Here is a 23,471-nt window from a genome sequence, read left to right as displayed (position 1 = left end):
GAAGATGTGAAGAAACGAAGGTAGGGGTTTCTTATTGTGTTTCAATTCGTGTTCCATTAACAGAAAATTTCCGTGCTCCAAGTGAGAGAGGATAAAGAACGGAGAACATGAAGAACAGAAGAAGAAAAACGTGAGAATATGAAGAGTTTTTCTTTTTGGGTCAAAAGAACGTGGAGAGTTTGGGGGTGGTTTTAGGGTTTGTTAAATTCTATCTATATTTTTTTTTGGACAAAATTGCCCATATTTCGGCCACCAGAAATGTCACACTCTCGCCAGCAGGTGAACATTTTGGCTAGCCGGCAAGTTTAGGTCATTATTTGAGACTTGTTAGCCACGTCGAGTCCTTATTTGGGATAACGGTCACTTCGGGTCCTTATTTGAGAAAATAGGCTTATTTTAGATCATTATTTGAGATTTTCCCTCAAAATCACGGGGTTAGATGCATATGGCTACTAAGATATTGTCTAGCTGTCAGCTGTCTGACTGCTGATCTCTGTTTTTTTCCCACGAGAGCGAAAAAACATAGAAAACCTCAAAAACAATGTTCAAATCCTTAGAGTGGGTTGCGACTCCCACGCCCGCAAGAGGCGGGGCACAAGTCTCCGGTGTGTAGTAGGAATAGAGTAGGGAACAAAAAAAAAAAAAATCCTTAGATTCAGTAGGATCCGAATATGGTGGGACCTTTGTCCAGAGAGCAAGTAAACAGCTTCAATAAGAAAAGAGGGCCTAAGAGCAATGGTAAAACCTTTGGATTACAAAATGCCAAATGCCTAATGTTGGAAAAGGTCACACGGAGCGTTCCACTGTAAGATAATCCATGTGGGTTTGTCTTTTTTTGTCAAAGGGTTAAGATCCAAGAACAGCGAAACCTATGTTTGTGTCTCATCCCTAACACCAGCTGCCACGAGGATCCAAGGTCAGAATCAGATCGGAACAGTGGAGATAGAATAGTTCACTTCTTTTTTGGTTTTTTCTTTCTCCATTTTACCTGTCAGAGAGCTAAATTGTTTCCTTTCCTTCTCCAGAAGGAAAGGAAACAATTTGGACTTCTTTGAGCCTGCCATGCCCAGATAGATAAGCCTGGCGACACCCCTTTGTTGCAAGGAAAGAAGCCAGCTTGAGAGGGCAGAACTTCTGGGGAATACTGGAGAAGAAGTTGCTATATCAATTCGCTGATTGTGGATACTGATGAAGCAAGAGTTGCTCATTTCTAAGACTTGGGCATTAGATAATGTTGATCGAAAAATAAAAGAATAGATAGAACGAGGAACAATGGATTTATGTGGTTCAATTGGAGTGACCTACAACATGGAGAGAGCATAGAGTAATACAAGATTTTGCTATAGATCAAATGGTATAATAGAAATTAAAACCACACTCGACTTGAGTTATTCTTTCTTTCAATGACTCATGCTCATCTTCTAAGAAGAAGCCCATTCTTACAATTGAGAAAACACCTATTATTATTAAGGGACTAGGACACTAAACTAGAAAACATGGGAAATATTAAACTAAGAAACATAAAATTAGGAAATTTTAAACTAGGAAACTTGGAATTAGAAAACATTTAGGAAACCAACTTTAATAGGAAACCTTTGACTCACAAAGGAAACCAAATTGTAAACTAGGAAACGTAAAATTAGAAAATCTTTGAAAAAAAAATGTGTTTATTCTTCAACCCTCTTTAAAATCCTTCTGGAATACTTTTTCCTTGTTAGATCTTTGTGCTCTCACATAATCTATATAGAAGAAACTTGGGATGCAAAATAGAAAATCTCAACCAAAAGCCAATCTCGATTAGGTTTTTTTATGGATTTAAATTTGAGATATGTTTTCAACAAATGATTACCGAAAATTAAATAAAGAAGAAGAAAAGGAGCTATCAGATGATGAATTTATGACATTCATCTCCTAGTATCTCCTGCACAAATTCATCGTAGCAAGAAACCATTTGGACGAGACCCTGTTCAATTACGGCGGATCATTTTCATATCCCAAAAAATGTAGCACGAAGAACATGGAGACGTCTGGAGATGACACTACGTCCGGCATAATGATCATCTCGATCGCGAAAAGAAAAGGAAATGCTACAAAGTCAGATAGTCATTCATCAGAACCTGTAATAAACAGTCACATCCATATCATTGTAGCTCGATCATGATGCAGCCGATCGACCTTCCTCAGGATTCAACTGCCTTATCGTCTCAATCAATTGGAGCTGATTGGCGCGCGGATTGTTGTCGTGGAGGAATCTCTTCCTCGGGGCCGAACTTCGCGGGTCTAACATTCAAGATGAGCGGTAACTAGCATCTGATAAAGCCGCCATCATAAAAAAAGACAGCAGATGGATATCAAATAGGAGCAAGTAAAACATACGTAACATGATAAAGACATCCAGGAACAGTCTGCACATAATAGTCATCGAGTGTTACGGCATCTTCTGCATTAATGTATGCGCGATGACCTTTCCAGGATATGGTTTCTTACCATGCTGTCCTTATTTTGGGCCCTGGATGCCCGGTTTACCTTTCTTTGGCTCTGCTCTTCAAACGCTTTTGAAACTTCTTCTGCGTGTGCTTGGACGACAATGACCTGACTTTAGAACCAGGAAAGAAATACGAGGTTGGCAAGTGCTTTTTGCCCATTCACAAAATAATGCCAAAGCTAGCAGATCTTGCGGTTCAAATCTAACACAAGACCAAAAAAAAAGAAAAAAAAAAAAAATTATCATAAGAGTCAACGTGAAATGATCAAGAGCACCAGAAATTTAATTGATTCGGTCCGAGTATTGCTATTTGCAACCCATTGGGAGAGCCAGTCATAAAAAAACTCACTATTAATCCAAGAGTTACAAAGTTCAGAACAATCATCCAAAAAATCATAAATTTATTATACGGCAATCAATTCAATTCTAAACATTTAATTTGGTCAGTTTAACCCTAAATTTTTAGACAATTTGACAATTTAGTCATTTCGATTAATTTTGATTTGAGAAAACTGACGCGAATGGTTTTGCAATTTTTTTCTCTTCTTTTTCCTATTTCCCTCAGTCAATTGCTAAGTATCACCGATGGCCAACGGTGGTTGTCGGCCACAAGCTAGGGCCAACAAGGTTTGGGACACCCTCGTTGGCAATAGTTCCTCACCAGATTTGGGTAAGGGGTGGCTGGTGAGGGTGGCTCTCGCCAGATCCAATGAAGGTAACCCTTGCCTATGGCTGGCAACCAATGGAAGGAATAAAAAAAATTGAATGTAAAGAAAAGAAAATTTTCAAAACATAAAAAGATTGTAAAAATCCTCTATATTAGCATTGGCCATGTAATGTAGGACTGTTGGCACTGATTGGATTGTTACGTTAGTAGTTTCAAGCCAAAATTAGTTTGAAGGATTAAATTGACAAATCGTCAAAAAGTTTAGGACTATATTAATTAAATTTAAAAATTTAGGATTTAATTGGCTGCATTCTAGTAAGTTTATAACTTTTTGGACAACTTTTCTTATAGAGTCACAATCAATCACTCAAGCTCTCGCGTGTCTCCAATATTCCAATGTACGAATCCTCACAAGCCTAGTAATTATCACACCAAGTTTCGCAAGAAGCTAAGAAAAAACCTCCACCGTGTTCGTGTTCTCAAAAAGAAAAAGGTCAAAATCAGACTTTTAAACCCGAGTTCACGTCCATACTGGATGACCAGTAGCGAAATTAGTAGGCTAGGTGCCGCTCAGGGCGGGCAACTCGGCCGCAAGCTGGCCGACCACCTGGCCCATGCCTAGTAAATTTCAGCTACTAGGCTTAACCCGACCGGCATCCCCGGCCTTTCGGTCTATGTGCCGAGTCCCTTCTTTTATCGCGCCACGAACGCCTTCTAACTTGTCATGGACCTAACTCAATCTTCAGGCTCCGATGTAAACTCCAACTCAGCAAGAATTTGAGCCACAAACTCAACAGGCCGGGTGGCTAGGTTCAGATCATGTCCGGTTAATTCAGTTAAATGAACAGTGAAAGTAGTTTCCTTCCTGTTCCAACCAACCCTGTCCCGCTCATTTTTGTCCTGATGATCTTCATGGACGATACTAGGCAAGCGTTTTGCGGCTAGATTGCATGGCTTGTCCTTTCCAGGAGCTTCAGTCCAAGCCCCCCCTCAATGATCAGATCCATCCAGTGGTCCAAGCACTCATGCAAAACCACTACTTGCTAACAAAATCAAAGAAAATTTTCTCTATCGACAATATGGGCGAATGCAGGAGATTTCGATTGGAAATGGAGTAAATCTGCAATGCAATTAATGCAATGGATTTCGCCAAAGCTCAGCTCATTATGCATTAGGAATTCAAGTTGAATGACTTCATCAAAAGTTATCTCAGGTGTCAGGAAATTGAAGTTCAGCAGAACTCAAAAGTATGGTAACCGGAAGTGTAATTTTTTTCCGGATTGCATCTGAAGCATGTGAAACAATCACTCTGCAGAGCGTATAAGAAAGCATGTAACACGAACAGATGAATTTTGCAAATGTGAAAGCAGCAGCCCATATTCCTATAAACATACCAAAGTCCCTGATTGTATTTCTCAATCCGATATCAAAATCCTATTAGGACAGTCTGCACTGTCATCGTTTTCTATTTTACACAGAATTGCCATGCGTCACAGCATCAGTGGCTCATCATGGAATACGATATCAGTCGACAAATATAACAAGATTCTTAAAATGTCCTAGAATAGCACTAAATGAAGTTCACACGTTCTGACTCTGGTGGGTGTCTGGAGACCGTACGATTGACCAACTTCTCAGCAAAATAAGCTTCTCAAAATGGATCAGGTGCTTGCGGACACGGTACACATGGAAAGTATATAAAGATGCCGATAGGGTAGTGGACAGAAATGATAACAAAATCAACTTCCAGAAATCCTGATGCAGTAGCCACAAATCAATATTCAGTTAGATTGTAAATCAAAAGTTTGACCAACTTTAGATAATTAGCACACATGATACAAGTAACATATTATCCATACTGCCATAGGAAGTAGAAGCAATGGTGATCACCTGAGGATTGGAGATGATTATTCCCATACCATAAGCCATCATATACAAGGTGGACTGAAGTGAACTTTGGGCACCTCCAACAATGCAACGATCAGATTCTGGAACCTTATCCTGCCAAAAACGAGAAAAGGGCCAGAACAGAAAGTGATGTTTCAGGTATGAGAATTTGTGAACCACTGCAAGAAACTGTTTTTGTGTAGAACGGCATCAAAGTATCCCACCAAAAGTTAAAGCTAGTAAATGTGAATGAAACCATTTGAAGAACGCACAGGGAGCTGAAGAATGAGGAAGAAGATGAACAAGGAATAAACCCATAAGATGATATACTAAATGGTGAGCGAAGATAACGAGCTGTGGGTTTGATACCAATTAAAAGGATCCAAGCCAAAAGCTTAAACAAGTAGGTGAAAGAGATCAAGCTAAACCTCAACCACAGATACATCAAGAATGCTTGTGATATGTCTAGGCAATGAGCGACAGGTGCTATTCTTTTGAGTTATAATTGAAACGGAAGTAGATAACCTGCATCTGTTGAATGACGGCTAAATCGAACATCCACAATCCCAGTCGAGATGCCGCCACTCCACCCATCAGCATATAGGCAGCTATTATGCTGTTTTGGACCCATATTGACCCAACACATAGAAGCAGGAAAGTCCACTGCAATAGTTTCTCATAATGCAGAGTTCAGTTGTTTTTCACTAATCAGTATACCCAAAAAAGTCCCATACAAGTTGGTACTCGAAAAATATACCTGGGACCAGCTGGACCAGAGCCCAGTTCGGAGCGTGGAAATATGAGAATGTAACCCTGGATAAACCAGAGTCGCAGCAACGCCGATTGTTGCGCTTATTCCGCGTGCTATTCCGATGACAAATGCAGGTATACCTTCCCACTCTAATGTAGCCGTCATCAAACTTCCAAAGCTGTAAATCCATACAACAATCCTCAAATTGTCAAAGCTTTCGAATCAGAGCAAGAAAGACTCGAGACAGACAAAATTTTGCACAGTTCCTGATGATGCAGCAGTGCAATAGTAACTGTCTAGCAGATAATACCAGAAACAACATAACAATTAAGATGACCTTAGTTTTTGATGCATATGTAAGTTTCCACCTTATAATATATCAAGAACTTCGATTGATCACCCCGTTTTTTACCCTTTTAGAGGAAAGCTAAACGTCAATAGTAGTAGATTATAGGTAAGTCCTGTAAACTAATGTGAAAGAAATGAACTTCGAGGGTCCATCAGTTTCCAGTGTGTTACCTGAGAACTGTAAAATACAACAAAGCTAGCGCGATTCCAGAAAGCACAGCTTCTTGCTCAAAGTACACTCTCCAAGCACTTACTAGGGGCAGATTTGCAATTTTCTCACCAAGACTTCTCTTTTGGCTTTTTTCTGCATTTGCTGGATGATCATCATCTGGAACAGACAAGCTCTCTGTCAGTTCAGCAGGAAAAGGTTTCCGGGTTCTTTGTTGGTTTCGCTCTGCTAAAGCAGGAATCCCCTGATATACTGACATGAAAAACCAGTACTCCAGCCAAACACTGATGGTGCTCAAAACTGCCAAAGTCATAGCAGATGCTTTTAGTGAACCAAAGCTGATTATGAAGCCTGATACGACAGGGGCAAACAACTTGCAGATCAGATCAATCCGTCTTATAACTGAATTCATCCGAGTAAGGAGTGTAGGGGCTTGGCCTTCCGACATCACCACCACCCTGCATTTAGAAGCACATTAAAAGCAAATTTGAAAAGGAAAAAAAAAGAAAAAGAGAACAGTATGCCTTTGGGATGCCAGTATTCAAGCTCAATACTATTACCACTCTCTTTCAATCAAGATTGTTCCAGCAAGAGTGGAAAGCACGCCAACAGCTCCAGAAACATTGGTCAAAAGGACAAGCAAGACAAAAGCTTGAACACTTGTGGACTTCAAATCTGGGTAGGCTAGCAAACCGAGAACCGTGCCTCCAGCAACTATGAATGAAAGGTTCTGTGTCACGAGCCAAAGCTGGAGAACCTGCAACAAATATTTGCCCCTTCATGAATGTAAAATCGCACAGTTATCATATTTAAATAAACTGGTATACTGTAAAATTCAGAGCTAAAGTCCCGTTCAATGTTTTCTTAGGTGCCGTAGTACATGAAGAATTGTAAGTTCATCAGACCTTGACATAACTCAGTCTATCCACCCACTTTCCGATGATTGGGCCGAACAAGGCAGTGGAGGCATTTTCCACCACTCCATAGACAGCGGCCAACAGTAAAGAGTCTGGCCAAATGTTGATCATGTATAAGGCTACAGAGAAATCCCACATCCTGCAAGACAAGCAGGCATGAAAGATACTTCATTTCCAAATGGAGAGGTTATAAGAGGGAAGATAATCTGAGAATAAAGCCGTTAGTTCATTGAGAATTGCCACACTTATATGGTCAATTCAAGTAAAAGACTGAAATGAAATTTAATCAGCCACGGGACCGATTTTCCTAATATGAACGGCATAAGACAGAGCTTTCACCGTTTGTTGATGAATTGGGGCAAATTGATGTTTCCACTAACAATCATGTACCAGTTATGAATCGATGTATAGCAGAAAACAAGAGATGTTATCCTGTAACGCGAGTACTACTGAAAGGAAGCTAGGATGTTCTCTTCATCATTCTTCCTATCACTGGTTACCAGATAAGTTGAGGATTCGTACCAAGAATTGGCAATTTTTTGTTGGAAAGTTTTATACATCCCATCAACACTTACTACAACCAGGACAACAAACTTGTGTATTTTCCCACTAAACAGGGAGTAACCTCTCGTTTGGCGACTAGAAAGCATTTCTTTGGTTGAAGTGATTAGGCTACATAGTCTAAACAGCAAAACCTTCAATCAAATCCAAAAATTCTGATGTTCCAGTGACATATTATATCAGGTACGGACGAGAAGGATGGATAAGTCAAGACACCAATTGGGACAATTTGAAATGATGGAGATGTTTTATTATATCCAAAATAAGAATGATACAGAGAGCACGCAAACACGCTCGTATAAAAGACTGAGAAGAGCAAATCATCATATCCTAAGGAGATCATACTCAGAACAGCAACAGGACTTTTAGGAGAGTTGAACCAAAGTAAATAGCACAGAACCTGGCACCCCATCTGGCCAGGAAGTGGCCCGAGTACAGATATTTGGTGAGGTGCGATGGGAAAGGAGGCTGTGGAGAAGACGTTTCATGGTCGAGGAGCGGCTCCCTCATCATCTCTATGGTAGGTTAAGTGAATTCTTGAATCTTAGCAAGCAACTCCTCTTCTTCTTCTTCTTCTTCTTCTTCTTTGTTGCAATGAAATCAGAACTGATCGAATAAAATAGCTGAAGCGTTGATCTTGACTTTTACAGGCGCATGAATATGATGGATGATAACTGGCGTAGGTTGTCTCTCCTAGCCTTTACAACCGGTGGAAATGTCAACTGATTTTGTCCTTTCCCGGTGAGGAAGACAGAACCCTAGAAAAGTCAATTAGAGAGTTGGTTTTTTGGAAGGGTCATGTAGGTTACATCCATGGATATGTAATTGTAAAAACCAAGATTGCGTCTGGTTGTATGAATCTCATTTGTAGATATGATACAACTTGATATAATAAGACATCAAATTTAAGAATTTTGTTATATCATCTCTACTATTTAATGAATTGCAATAATAAAACTGGATATTTGTATTAGGTGTTAAATGAGTTGTGCAACCCATTTATAAACCCATTTATGATTAAATGGGTCATTAATGGATCGCTTTTATCTTATAAAGCACTCATAATAAGTTTTAATGGGTAAACACTAAGATATATGGGTTTTAAATGGATCAGCTTCTTTGACCCGTTTATGACCCATTTATTAACCCATTTTTCACTCAAAACCTCATTATCTCTCTTTCTTCTCTTTAACTTTATAATTTTTTTTATAAAAACTGAAATTATAATTATTTTTTCTTTTTCTTTCTTCTTTTTTTTTTCTTTTTCTTCCTCCGGTCACCGGCACGGCGATGGCCGGCGACCGGCCAGGCAAGCCTTGAGCTCGCCGGCATCGGGCGAGCTTGAGCTCACCAGATCTGGCGAGGCGGAGGCCTCGCCGACGCCCGGCGAGCCTCGAGCTCGCCAGATCTGGCGAGGCCTTCGCCTCGCCGACGCCCGGCGAGCCTCGAGCTCGCCGGATCTGGCGAGGCGAAGGCCTCGCCGACGTCCGGCGAGGCTCGAGGCTCGCCGATCTGGCGAGGCGGAGGCCCGAGCCTCGCCGATCGGGCGAGACCCGAACTCGCCGGCGTCGGGCGAGGCTCCAACCTCGCCAGATCCGGCGAGGGGCGAGCTCGCGTTCGCCGGCGTCGGCAAGCCGGGCGAGCCAGCTCGCCTGTGGCCGGTCGCCGGCCGTCGTCGTGGCCGGCGGCCGGCCAAAGAAAAGAAAAAAGAAAAAGAAAAAAAGAAAAAAAAAGAGAAAAAGAAAATTAAAAATAATTAAAATTTTAATTTTTTTAAAAATAAAAATAATAAAAAAAAATTAATTTTTAAAAATAAAAATAATTAAAATTCGATTTTTTAAATAATTATTTTTAAAATTTGTATTGTATAAAATCATGTTAGAATACCATTTTAAAATATATATAAGTTTTTTTATGTTTCGTTAAATGGGTCGGGTATGGGTTGGGTATAGGTCGGGTTGGGTATGGGTCAAAAAATTTGCATACAATAAATGGGTCATAAACGGGTTAAATGGGTTGATTTGGGTGGACCATTTATGACCCGATCCAAACCCGATCTCGACTCACCCGTTTAACGAATCTAATTCCATCATGTCCATTATTTGGTAAGAATAGCATTTTTATATGAATGAATCTAAAATTTTCTGTTAAAAAAAAAAAAAAAAAAAAATCTAAAATTTACATGAACGGAGACAATAAGAATTCATGACAATTGTCTCACCTTTTCCATTTCTATTTTGGCTATTTTTCTCTCTCTTTTCTTCTTTTTTTTTTTTTTTTGCCCCTTCCATTGTTCTCAAATAAAATTTAGTTAAATAGTAAACTATACTAATATGCCTAAAATAAGTAATAAATAAATACTAAATATATATTGCATATGTATTATAAAATAGAAAGAAATTCAAATACATAAATAAGATAGGAATAAATAAAAACGAAATTGTTGTTATTTTGTTATTATTTGAATTTTTTATAGTCAACTTTTATTTTAATTATTAATTTAAGAAATTCATTATTCGAGAAATATAACTTTTATATTATGAATATTTGAAATCCTATCAATCTTATCTCACTTCTCACATCGATAATTTTTATTCGAACTGTAATTCTTATGTCCGACTTTATTCTATTTTGGACAGAAACCAAACACAAAATAGGATAAATGTTATCTTGACTATTAACCGTAACCAAACTCCTCCCCTTGACTTTTCCAATTTTTGACTACAATACAATAGACATTTACCAGCTATCTCTTTCTGCTTTCTGGATTTCTTTCTGCGCCATAACATTACACTTTTAGCTCCATGAACAGAGCACTATGCAGATATCTAGATATAATAGCTATCACATAATATCTATAATAGCTATCACTATGCCATAAGCCTCTTTCCTGACAATTGAACTTCTGGGACAAATAGCCTGTCCAATAGAAGTTTTCGTCGTCTCACTCCACTAGAGCCGATCGGCTCCTTAATCATCATGCATCACGGATTGACAAGGGCAGACCTTCTCTCGGATGCTTTCAGTCGAGGGCTTTGAATGGCTGTTAATTAGCATCTCAATAAGCTAATATCATCAACAAAACTGCAGCAAATAGTAATCAAATCAGAGTCAATAGAACTTCTACATCATGGCAAGGACATCCCTGAATTTGCATATCATGATCCAACAACTACTCCTAGATATTCTGAGTTAATGCATGTACAAGGGTCTTCCAAGTGCCAACTATGTAGTTTTTTCAGAACTGCTGTTAATATGTACATTTTTTTAAACAGCATGATCCCTTAATCCATCAAGTTTGGGCTCTCAGCATTCAAAGAAATCCTTCATTAAAAAAAAAAAAAACTGCAATTGACTAGCTTCTTTTATATCAATCCTTTCGACCTTCGCTCCTCACGAGGATTTGCTGGACCATTTGACCATAATCAATAGCTTCTCCAAATGAACAAGGTGCTTCCGGACACGGTAGACGTGCACACAGTAGAGAATTGCAGCTGATGTTACCACCAGAAAAGATAGCAATGACAACTTCCAGAAATCCTATAGCCAAAAAAGAAGTGAGCATAACTGAAGATAGGTCCAAATGGGCTTTATTTGAGAAAAGAGAAAATAATTCCAAATGTAATATGTTAAACTAATCTCCTTTGACAAATATCATCAATTATAAAACCATATTAACCACAAAACAGATGTGTGACGTGTACACATCATGTGGGCGCGCACACATCTCTCTCTCTCTCTCTGTTTATATAATACAAGAGCAGACAGGGAATTTTACCCGCGGATCAGATATTATTATTCCCATGACGCTGGACATCAAATCCAGAGCAGACTGAAGAGAGTTCTGAACTCCTCCAACAGCACCACGGTCACATTCAGGAACATTGTCCTATTCAAATTTAAGAAAAATGCTGAGCATGCCAGTTCGATGTATTATTCATGGTAGAAAATGTCTCCACTTCATCAGACGGATTCAGCTAGATTGATGCATGGAGTCCTCACCTGCATCAATTGTGTCACGGACAAGTCGAACATCCACAATCCTAATCGTGATGTCGCCACACCCCCCATCAACATGGACACTGACAGATGCTTGTTTTGAACCCAGATAGACGCAATGCACATGATCAGGAAGGTCCACTGTGTCATCATCAGCATGCAATATCAGACAATTTAACTCTGTGTCTAAACCTAAATCAAAAGTTGCAATGCCAAGCTGAAAGTGGTGCAAGTACCTGGCACCAAATAGACCAAAGTCCAGTACGAAGTGTCGAAATGCGAGAATGCAAGAAGGGGTATATAAGAGTCGCTGCGATTCCGATTGTGGCGCTTATTCCACGGCCTATACCAATAATATAAGCGGGTATTCCTTCCCACTTCAGGTCTGCCATCATCAAAGTCCCAAAACTGCACTCAGAAAATTAATAAGATAACAACACTTAAAATGGGACTTGAGCCACAACCACAAGGAAATGATTGCTTAAAGGAATCCCAATCAACCATGATCTCAAAGCAAGAGAAAATGGACCATGCCAAGCTAACCAAGCTGAGCACATTACTCAGTTTGCCTAGTAAGATATTCATATTCGGTCTTCCAAAGTAGATACTACATACTGCACAATTTGTTCTAAGAGGTAAACCCACGTTAACTAGTTAAAAATCATGTTGCGCATGCAAGCTACAATTGCCAGCAGAATTTTCAAATTGCAGACTTTGAAATTGCTGTTACCTGAGAACTGTAAAATACAATAAGGCAAGAGCTATGCCAGGGAGTACCACCTCCTGCCTTAAGTATGTCCTCCACGAAACCATGAAAGCACTATTCATGACTAGATTCATTTTCCTCCTCATCAAGCTATTTTCTTCTGTCCCATGAACACTTGCCTCATCATGAAGCGCCCCACCTTCTAATGTTGCTACTCTGCCTTCGGTACCATCCAAAGGAATTTTCTGTCTTCTCCTCCGGTTGTTCTCTCTCAGTGCGGGAATGCCACTGTATACAGAACTCATAAGCCAATACTGTAACCAAACAGATGCAAAATTCCAAAGTGCAAAAGCCACGGCAGAAGCCTTCAGTGATGCAAAGCTGATAAAGAAGCCCGACACTACCGGAGCAAATAGTTTGCAGATTAGGTCGATCCTTCTGACAACTGAGTTCATCTGTGTCAATGTTTCTGGTGGATGCCCTTCTGATATCACAACCACCCTGCAAACTGTCTTTCATCAGGTTTCTTAGATAAGAACTTTTGCATTTTATGGTGACCGAGTATTTTATGGTTAGACCATGCTTGTTACTTGCTACATGAGGGAACAAGAAAGCTGTAAATTCTTAGTTTCCAGGGTCATGACCCCTAAACCACATTCAATGGAACTTTTGATGGTATGACAAAAAAACATGTTTAGAACTCAAAAATTGCACAGTAATGGTTAGATAGAATCACCATTCCCTTTCAATCATAATGGAACCGGCAAGAGCAGACAGAACACCAATGGCTCCAGAGAAGCATATTAATATTACTAGAGAGATAAAGGCCACGAAGTTTGTCGACTTCAAATTCGAGTGAAATAGCAGCTCCAGCACCGTTCCCCCAGCAATAAAAAAAGAGAAGTTCTGGGTCAACAACCAAATTCGTAGAACCTGCAAATAATTGAAGGCATAATATTGTTGCCAGCATTTGTGCCAAAACCGATAACCCAAACCGCAAAAAAGAAAGGGAAAAACTGCTCGAATCAGATTAGAATGCAAACTCAGACTTTGGACCATTATGTGCATACTTTATCATTCAAAAGAATTCCTCCTAAGTTGCCATGAGTAGGTGAAAACATGGATATCTTAAACGACGCTGATCAAGTTCTCCAGGTTATTCGTCAGGTGTGAGAGATGTCAGTATGTGGCCAAGGCTCATCGTAAGTAATGCTAATCTTGCATTAAAATATTATAAGATGCTTACGCTATGAGGGGTCGCAAGGTATATAGAAATTCAGAAAATACTAAATAGTCAATAAGTTATTCAGTCTCGATATCACATGTATTTTTTAACGAAGCATATCTGCATCGAAAGAGTGCTGCATATCTGTGTCAATGAGCATGGAACACAAGCCACACAACCTCCTGATAATCTGACCATCCTTCTATTGTAACGAGCAACCTTTGCAAACCTTTGTATAAGTCGATGTATCCATCCATTTCCCAACAACTGCCCCAAAGAGTGCTGTAGAGGCTGACTCCACTGTACCATAAATAGCAGCGAAAAGAAAAGAACTTGGCCAAAGACTGATGAAGTATAAAGCGACGGAGAATTCCCACATCCTGCAACCAAATGACTAGTGTCAATGAGCATGGAACACAAGCCACACAACCTCCTGATAATCTGACCATCCTTCTATCTAAAGTTATGACAAAATAATGGAATTTAAGAACATCAAACTGCTAAGACATTCCAAAAACTTACCACCACCTGTTAAAAGTTACCAAATCACAGATTTTCAGCTCGTGGAAAGTTGGAACTTTTGTGCTGTTATATAATGGGAAAATTGTCCAAAAAGTCCTAAACCTATTGCACTTTTGTCAATTCAATCATAAACCTTTTAATTTTACTAATTTAGTCCTAAACATTTTTACTTCTTGCCAATTGAGTCAATTTGGCCAATTTTTACTGGAAAATTCTGACGTGGATGCCGGTGGTGCCACGTAGGACTCCGCCAAAGACCGATGTGGACAATTTTTAATAATATTTTAATATTTTTTGAATTATTATTATTATTTTTTCTGTTTTCCCCTTCTTTTTTTCTTTCTTTTCTTTTTGGCTTTCTTTGCCTTATCCGGTTGCCAGCCGGCCACAGGTGATGGCTGACCACTGGCCATAGCCAGTTGATTGGCCTCACCCGCCATAAGTGAGGCTTGGCTAGGTGAGGGCTAGCGCCGGGGAGGGGAGCCCTCACCTAGGCGTGGCCTGGCAAGGGTTGCCTAGGCGAGGCCGACCTGCGCCAAGGCTAGGGCGGCCTCGCTGGGCAACGGTGATGCCAAGCACGATTGCCTTGACTTGGGCGAGGGCCGGCCGACCTCGCCGAGGCTCACCCTCACCTAGGCAAGTGTTAGCCTCGCCTGCACCAAATCCGGCGAGATCGGCCCTCACTCAGGCCAAGGCGGCCTTGCCGAGCGTCGGTCAAGCGACGGTGACACCAAGCGAGGCCGGCCTAGCCTAGGCGAGGGTCGGCCTCACCTAGGCCAAGGCGGCCTCAGCGAGCATCTATTGGGTGACGGCGATGCCAGGCAAGGTCGCCTTGACCCGGGCGTAGGTCAGCCTTGCCTAGGCAACCCTTGGCTGGGTCATGCCTAGGCGAGGGCTCCTCTCCCCGGGGCTAGCCCTTGCCAGGTCAGGCCTTGCCTGTGGCGGGCGAGGCCAATTGGCTGGCTGTGGCCTGTGGCTAGCCATTGCCTGTGGTCACCGACCATCAAAAAGGCAAAAGAAGAAAGCCAAAAAGAAAAAAAGAAAAAAAGAAAGGAAAAAAATGGAAAATATATAAAATAATAAAATATTATTAAAAATTATCCATGTCAGTGCCAAAGGTCCTACGTGGCACCACTAGCATCCACGTCAGCATTTTTCAGCAAAAATTGGCCGAATGGACTTAATTGGCAATGAGTGAAAATGTTTAGAACTAATTAGCAAAATTAAAAAATTTAGACAATTTTCCCTTATATAATAGATTCCCTAATTTTCATTGCGTGCTATTTGCTGCTTTAATTTAATGTAACCTACCACATGTTTGCTACGGAGTATAATGAAACCACAAGAAGATAATTCGAGGTTTGCTATATAACGTGTACGACAAAAATAATATGCCGGCCATGAATATGGCAAAACTCCTGTTTGTGAAATGTGGTCATCTCGCTTGTTCTTCTTGGTCATCTCATACCAGAAACTGATGACGTGATCTATGACTGAACCCCAAACATTTTCTAATAAACCACAGGCAGAGAATGGCAAGGAAAGGATAGATACGAAACAAAACACTAAAAAGCTGATTGAGAAACTTGTGCATCATGTAGATACCCTCTCAGCTAAAGAAAGCAATCTGGTGCATCTCGCAACTCATCGTGACTCCATCTGTTGTGCGTCGAGAAATCTCTCATCCCACATTACAATTGTCTGGTTGCATCAGTAGACAGGCCTCACCCAAAGTCAAATTAAAAAAGAATGCAATTTGAAGCCATACGGGCACGGGTGAGTCAAGACCAAAGCGAGCAATCTGGTGTTAGCGACACACTAGGGCTTTGGCTGCCTATGGTACTATCAGATTGATATTAGGCGTCATATACATCTCCATTCCCACAACAACATCATCAACAACAACAGAACCTAGTCAAAGCAAAACCAGAGAATCAGAATCGATAGTTGATACTCGAAATGTCAATTTCTTTTTCCCATTATAAGTTAGAGAGAGATAAAAACCTGGCACCCCATCTGGCCAAGAAATGGCCTATGTACAAGTATCTAATGAGAAGTCTAGGAGGTGGAGCGACTCTTTCTTGACTCCCCACCATTTCTCGCTCTGGGTCTTGTTGATCGACAAGATCGAACTTTCTAATCCCCCCATCTCCCCCTGTTTCAACTCCACTTTCAGTGCCCCCGGAAGCCGAACTCTGAGCAATTGTACTAGCAATTGTGTTGCTCGGTTGAATTGCACGATCTTGATCGCTACCTGATCTCTCCATCTCCGTTCTGAGAAACTGCACACAAAACACAGAAATAGGTCACTGATACACGTGACGGGTGAACCTAAAACAACCCCCTTTCTTTCCACTTGTACGTTGTGATCACCATGAGAGCCTTCACGTGTACCCAGTTGAACCATATCATAAAGAACCAATGGAAACGAGGGAAATAGCAGAAAAGGTGGCCGCGGCAATATTTTATTGTTGACTCGTGGTGGTGAATGAATATTTTAAACACTTTCGGAAATAAAATAATCCAGGCGCATGTCAATGAACTGCTTATAGAATCAAATCTAAAACCAAAAGAAGATAGAACTAGAGATAAACGAAATACCGGCGGCAGTCAGAAGATCACACAACGAGATCCTGCAGAAGTAACTCGCCTCGTCTTCCTGCTAAGCTGCCAACAGGACAAAAGTAGTGAACGAGAAGCCCCGGACTTCAGAAGATCAAAAAGCAGACGCCTCAAGTTGCAGACAATATATGGACAAGAAAACAGAACAAAAAGTGGGGCACGGTTCTTTTGCTGATGCTGTCATATGCTAATAAATATCTATTAGAATTGATATAGATTAATACCACAAAAAATCTCAAATTAGTACAATAAATTTACTTCATATTAATTTTTTTACCATAAAGAATCTCAAAGTGGTATACTTATGACAAATTTATTATATATTTGTTTTTGTTAAATTTTACCATTAAACTACCGAGTTAAATGACACGTGGTAGTTGATATATGTAACAAGTGTACTAATTTGTAATTGTTCACAATATTAATATAATTTAACGGAAACTAACGAAATGTAAATTTATCATAAATATATCAGTTTAAGGTTAATTTGTTATATGCATACTAGTTTGTGATTTTTTATATTATTAACCCAATTGATAATTGTCGAATATTTTTTATTAAAAATATGCGACCAAGGAATTGTTCTCAAATAATTACATTATATAATTATTTATGACGTATTACATTAAATTAAGATGAAACATCATATGCCTTTCGAAAATGTCATAAATTATTGAAAATTAAGATACTAATGCATAACAACGAAACATAGTAAACCCCTGAAGAACTTCGTAAATTTACAGAAATTGTGATATTTATATACCTACGACATTTTGCACTAGATTATAGCAAAACATTGCAAGCCTTTATAAAACGTTGAGAAAAATTAATAATTGGGATTTAAATATTTGCGACGTTTTGCACTAGAATACGGCAAAATGTTGGAATGCTTTGTTACTAGCCGTAAAATGAAAAATATATCATTTAAATATTGACGACTTTGTTTATTAATTACGACAAGCCATAGTAAGCTTTATAAAATCACCTACAATATTATACTTTGAAATATCTAAATATTTACCACCTTTGTGATTAGCGTTAAAAACGTCGCTAAATACAAGATGGCTTTCTATTCAGTACGTTTTATATCCAACTGCTCTTCTTTTTTTAAGTGAATCCAATGGTTAATTTAAGTAGAGTACAGCATATTGATAGTACAAGAGCGGTCATCCCAATAACTTAATGTAAATTCGCAACTCTTACATTGATTACCGACCTTAATTTAAGCGATTTACCAATTTTTTTCCAATTACATTACCAACTAATCCGGTATTAACAGTTCAAGTGAATTTCGTGAAAAATTAAGTTTGATCTCAAGATTATAAGTAACTGAATCTCTTGTTCACCAACAGGCATGTGGCCCTACTAGTAAAGGGGTTGAAGGATGAGGACGGAAAGTACCACGTTTGGGATTCGATTCCTGGGAACATTGCACGCATATATAGAAGAGATGAAAAAAACAAAAATAAAAAATAAAAAATAAAAATAAAAAATAAAAAATTCTCCTGTTCATCCTACAGTTTTTCCGGTGCTTATGATATAATGGGGGCTTTGGTTTGAACAGTTTAAAAAGTTGGTATTACTCGGACTTTCATTCGAGCTCGAAGAGATTTTGTGGCGGGTTCGTGTCCGCTTTCAAGACTTCACAATCAAGCGGTCCCCGCAGAACCCACAGTGTCAAAAGTACTACCACTATCCATTCCACTAGACGCATTCGCGTAAGTGTGGAATCGAATCGCTTTCTCCTTTTGCTGTCGAAAGCGGCCTATCCTCTGGATTCAAGTATAATCCGAGATGCTAAGTCGCCACGGTCCATTCGTTTCGAATTGAGCGAATGAAATGCCTTGATGCGATGTCAAGGAGCACTTCGACAACCCCGTATCCCTGGTCTTGATCCGGTTCACCATGGACCCCATAACCATGGACGGATGACCTTTAAGCCCCAAGTAGAGCCCATAAAAATCAATGGTTATGACGTGACTCAGATCGATGGAGGACCCAATTTCAGGCAAAGCAAATCCCTCCCATGAAAAGAGTCGACCGTGCTTCTCAAGTGCATCAAAATCCAAATTTGCAGAACCAAAGAGCATTTCTACATTTGGTGCACTCAATGCAAGGTCAAAGCGCACGTAGAGACTAAGGCGAGCTTATTGCACTCACACAACGAAATGAAGCCCGTCATCTCGTCACCAACCAGCCTTGCTAACGTCCCAAGAAAAAGCAGCAGCTTCTCCCTTCTAGCCCCCTCTCATTTAAGCCCCACAGATTCAGATACTTCACAGCAAAACCAGGTACTAATTTTTATTGAGATGATGACAAATTTAGCAAAAACTGTTCACATCATCCACCCAGCTTGAGTCTTAACACAAAGTAACTTCACAAAGAATAGAATCGTCTTTCCCACAAGCTGTTCGAATATATCAAGGAATGGAGAAGTGAAATTGCATAAGCTGCCACAGTGGGCAGGAGAGGTGGGCAGATATGGTCAGGAATCCCAAGTTGCTGACCTCCAGAGAGGGAAAAATATCGTAGCACTGGATGAAAGGTATACAATATACACAAAGCAATTCTCTGAATGGACACCGGTTTGTCGGTGCAGCTCAATGGCTAATCGTAACTCTGAGATTCTGACTCCATCGAGTATATACCCCCAACACAGTAAGCTAAAAACGAAAATAAGTGAAGAAAAAAAGAAGCCCCCAAACCAACCTCTCACTTGATCTTCAGCCAAAAGGCTGAAAAGGTTATCCCAACCAAACTCTGTGCAAATGTGAAACCAGATAAAGTGAAGTAAAATACACCTTCCTTGACTAAAACAATTGGAGTAAGACTGATTACATGGTAGATGAAGGGGAAAAAGTTAACAGAAAGGGAAGCTGAAGGTGCCACACAGACGTGAACCCCCAAGTAAGTCCCTCATAACCTGCTGCAAGCAACATTACGAGATTAGACAAAAAAGGGCAAAATGCCCAGTTCCTCAAAATCATAAAAAAGAATACGTCCCCAGACAAAATAATTCACAATCTATTGAACATGATTAAATCAACAACAGAAACGAACAGCAGACAATCAGCTTGACAATCATTTGAGTAACCAGGCAGAAAAGTAATCTCTCAACCGGGTTAAATTCATAATCTGGCTAACAAAGGATGCCCAAGCAGCCTCAATCAGGATATCAAAATTTCTCACATAATATTACGGCCAACTTTCCTCACCACAAAAGGACATCAACTCAAAGTAAAATCAGTCATTACTTATTAGATGCACAAGTGTCTCAACTCAATAAAAAGGTACATATATGGGACTCTGCTTCCCATTAGCTTCAGCAAATGATTGCATTAAACAAAGAAGACAATGGGTCCTTCATTCCTTCTGCCCAATCTCAGACAACGGGTGATTTGAGAGAAGTTGAGAATACTCTCATACTACAAATGTCTCCCATGATATAAGATCAAAACTTTCATTTAACCTGGAAATAAAACTTGACTTACAGCACAATAATAATTGACTTTGTAAAAATTGGTTACAAACCCAAAAGGAAAAAGTTCCAAGCCTGAACAAGACCAATGCAAGATGCAAAGCCCACAAAGACAAATTTAATCAGTGCATCATCCATCATAGCGAAAATCTTTGGGCCAAGAGATCCAATCTTTCAACATTTTCTAGGGTTAGTCATATAAGAGTCTCCTGGAATAGGAAAGCCATCAAATCAAGTTTGGAAGTATCTCTCAAAGGCTACAGGTGAAACAAAATCAAATTCTGGTCGGATGATTGGATGAATTTGAGTTCTTTAGAATCCAATCCATCATGCCCTGTTTACTGTAGAAAACTTGGCCATGCACATAGCTTTTCATGCATTGTCAGTAAAAGTAGCTGCTCTCAAACATCTAGGTCAATACAAAAGCCAGTTCTTCTGGCAATAAATTTTTCTCTTTAAGCAAACTCACAGTTTCATGCGGAATACGTCATATGGACTGACAATCATGCACATAAATTCTAATCCAATCATCGTGAGTTAGATTTATATGAAGAAACAAATGCTTTGGCAAGGGAGATATAAAAGGGGTTGTGACATTTTTGGTGTTATGGCTAATTGACAAAAATTACTTATGAGGAGAGATCAACCCTAATACTTACGTATACGCAATATAACTCCTTAATCTAGAAATCAAGCACAGCAAAGAGCTGAAGATTCTAGCACAAAATGGTAATTTCTCCACTCCCCTTCAATTCTAATAAAAGCCGAAACCTTGTCACCAGTACCATAAAGACATGAGCCTAACTTCTTGACAAATGATCAACTATGTGAGTTATAAACCCCAGCAGTAGCAAATCAGCAATGTCATTACACAAGAATTAGAGAATCTACCAACAAGCAGTGACTACATCATGACTAGGCAAGAAAGGGCAAATGGTGAAAGAAAAAGTATTCAGCTTTCAGCTTAAAATATAAACGCAACACCACTGCTGACATAGATGCTAAAAGAAGACAAAGAATTCTGTGAAAGAAAAAGTCTCGGGATATGGTCGAAGACAAATTTCACAAATTCCTTGCAAAAGACCAGGTTAATGTTAACTGAAAGAATGAGAGGCTAAGAAATGAAATTACCAACAATTGTCATGAGTGCTTCGACCCCTCAGAATTGTCTTTTATCTCATCTGAATCCGAGTCACTGGCATTATACCCTGACAATATGACCACAATACCAAACAAAAGCACCAGAATTAACCATTAATTGCATCGAAAACCAGGAAAGTACCATGTACAACCAGTGACTGCAAACAAAATTAGGTCTGAATCATACAAATGTGAATGAAATCAACCTGGACGCTTATCACTAACTTTCCATACAGAAGTGCGAATCCTTGATGCCTTGGTGATCCAAATTCTTCCCTAAACTCTCACAAAAGAATTGAAAGTTAGAATCACTCTTCATGACAAATACATATAAAACAATCAAAATCAACATAGAAATAAACATGCAAATCTGGACCTGGAAAAACAATATGAAAAGTGAAAGCCTACATTTTGCATCCCATAAAGCAGACATAATAACAGTTAGCATCTGCATTTCCAAGAAAACTCTTCTTCTTTCACGCTCTTATAATATCATTGATACTTGAAGACATCCAGAAGATGGATGTAGAGAATAACAGAAACAGTGTGCGTGACAGAATACGAGAGTGGAGAAATAGAGGGACTGAGCAAGTACATCAGTTGGTTTCCCAACTTAAGAAATTGTTTTTGTCCACAAGACAAATTTAGTCCTCTGACTGTAACAGCACTGTAGGGCATTTTGCAGTAGCACAGCTGAACTCAGGATGTAAAACATCAGTCACTACACAAACAACATGATGCAAAGTGTATATTTTAAAAAACATGGATGAAAATTCTAATTCATAAAACCATGGATGAATGCATAATACATGAAACGAACAATTAACTTAATTTTGCAAGGTTCCCTTAAGACCGAGCAACCATAGACGTTCAGAACTTAAGGCATCATTCGGTCTATGAGAGAGGGTCAGGTCAGCCATCACATTTCAGCTTTGTTGCAACTTTCAGGCCTAAAAAAGACTTCTTTTGCATAATAATGGTGAAAATACTGTATCTTGCTTTTCTCTTTCCCTCCTTTCGTTGTCCCAGACTCCCTATAACATGTGTCTGAAACTGATCCTTTGAAACTATGATTACCTTCATTCTAATATCAGTTTTGTTTCTCAGTAACCAAGACTAGCGATCAATGACAAAGAGAATTTGGAATTTGAGCAATGGCAGACAAAACAACAAATTCTACAAGTCCCCATCAAAATAAACACATCAGAAATCTGCCTAGCTAATCACAAATAGCAAAAAGGGCTGAAGGGCAATCTTCATATTCTCTCCCTTGATACCCATTTGTCCAAGGCTCACGAATCAAAACGCAGCTAAACCCTCCTACCAAGCAGCCTAATTTAACATCAAGAACCATACCCCAACACGCTAGCGGTTCAGTTGCACAGAGAGAACAGGAATTCAACAACAAAGCCAATACCTTCTGAGCATCCCGGGGGACTCCATACCCGCTGTAATACATCTGACCCACCAAGACCTGCATATTCACGTCCCCGGCCTTCGCCTCCTTAAGCGTGTCCTTGAACCACCGCTTCACGCAGTCGGACACCACCTCCGACAGCGGCACCCGCGCGCCGCCCTCCTTCTCCCCGCTGGTCTCCACCTCCATCGCCGCCGCCCTCGCACCACTCCTCCTCCTCCGGTCCCCCGATCTCCGATCGCCGCCCGGCGCCGATCCTAGGGTTCTGGCTAGCTGGCGCAACCTCGTCGCAGAGGGGAGGAATTTCCCCATAAAAAGAGCTCTTTTAGGAGAGGGAACCCATCACGCAAAAAGGGAGATCGAACCCATCTGCACCGCATCAATCTCACCTGTTTCGCAGGCTCTATCTGGGGTCGGCGAGCTCGACCTCCTCCGCCGCCGCCGTCGCCGTCGCCGTCTTCTTCCTCCTGCCGGCGGCGATGCTTATCTGGACGTCGCGGTCGTGCGGCCTTTTTGAGGAAGGGGACGGCAGGGGGATTGAAAACGAAAGGATTAAGTAAGGTTTACGGCTGGAGCG

The 23,471-nt window shown here is 40.1% G+C and overlaps 3 protein-coding genes across 9 annotated transcripts; all 3 read right to left on the bottom strand.

Moving 5' to 3' along the window:
• Positions 1 to 4,511: 4,511 nt before the first annotated feature.
• Positions 4,512 to 8,478, bottom strand: LOC104427612 (solute carrier family 40 member 2). Its single transcript, XM_010040707.3, has 8 exons — positions 8,186 to 8,478; positions 7,213 to 7,363; positions 6,868 to 7,064; positions 6,310 to 6,765; positions 5,797 to 5,968; positions 5,565 to 5,702; positions 5,043 to 5,153; positions 4,512 to 4,907 (listed from the first exon to the last, which is right to left on the bottom strand). The coding sequence occupies exons 1-8, from the start codon at positions 8,296 to 8,298 to the stop codon at positions 4,734 to 4,736; spliced, it is 1,512 nt and encodes a 503-aa protein (XP_010039009.2). The 5' UTR covers positions 8,299 to 8,478; the 3' UTR covers positions 4,512 to 4,733.
• Positions 8,479 to 10,857: 2,379 nt separating this feature from the next.
• LOC104427713 (solute carrier family 40 member 2) lies at positions 10,858 to 16,962 on the bottom strand. Of its 5 annotated transcripts, none has more exons than XM_010040790.3 (9): positions 16,839 to 16,962; positions 16,242 to 16,519; positions 13,945 to 14,095; positions 13,227 to 13,423; positions 12,515 to 12,991; positions 12,021 to 12,192; positions 11,788 to 11,925; positions 11,564 to 11,674; positions 10,858 to 11,325 (listed from the first exon to the last, which is right to left on the bottom strand). In XM_010040790.3, exons 2-9 carry the CDS (start codon positions 16,502 to 16,504, stop codon positions 11,179 to 11,181), a joined length of 1,656 nt encoding a protein of 551 aa, XP_010039092.2. In that variant the 5' UTR covers positions 16,505 to 16,519; positions 16,839 to 16,962; the 3' UTR covers positions 10,858 to 11,178. The 5 variants fall into 5 exon arrangements, with proteins under 5 accessions (XP_010039092.2, XP_039164931.1, XP_018726900.2 ...); XM_039308997.1 differs by lacking the exon at positions 16,839 to 16,962 and adding an exon at positions 15,843 to 16,148 and having other exon boundaries at positions 13,935 to 14,095; positions 16,242 to 16,382; XM_018871355.2 differs by lacking the exon at positions 16,839 to 16,962 and adding an exon at positions 15,843 to 16,148 and having other exon boundaries at positions 16,242 to 16,382.
• A 2,250-nt stretch (positions 16,963 to 19,212) lies between these two features.
• LOC104427816 lies at positions 19,213 to 23,471 on the bottom strand. 3 transcript variants are annotated; one of them, XM_039315955.1, is made up of 5 exons: positions 23,284 to 23,471; positions 22,895 to 23,167; positions 21,684 to 21,753; positions 21,469 to 21,545; positions 19,213 to 19,785 (listed from the first exon to the last, which is right to left on the bottom strand). In XM_039315955.1, exons 2-4 carry the CDS (start codon positions 23,081 to 23,083, stop codon positions 21,478 to 21,480), a joined length of 327 nt encoding a protein of 108 aa, XP_039171889.1. In that variant the 5' UTR covers positions 23,084 to 23,167; positions 23,284 to 23,471; the 3' UTR covers positions 19,213 to 19,785; positions 21,469 to 21,477. The 3 variants fall into 3 exon arrangements, with proteins under 3 accessions (XP_039171889.1, XP_010039222.2, XP_010039170.2); XM_010040920.3 differs by lacking the exon at positions 23,284 to 23,471 and having other exon boundaries at positions 22,895 to 23,277; XM_010040868.3 differs by lacking the exon at positions 23,284 to 23,471 and having other exon boundaries at positions 19,213 to 19,782; positions 22,895 to 23,277.

Source organism: Eucalyptus grandis, chromosome 1 (genome assembly GCF_016545825.1).
Source record: "Eucalyptus grandis isolate ANBG69807.140 chromosome 1, ASM1654582v1, whole genome shotgun sequence".
Classification (NCBI taxonomy): Eukaryota; Viridiplantae; Streptophyta; class Magnoliopsida; order Myrtales; family Myrtaceae; genus Eucalyptus; species Eucalyptus grandis.
The sequence above is the reverse complement of the archived record's forward strand: the minus strand, read 5'-3'. Positions and strand labels throughout refer to the sequence as shown.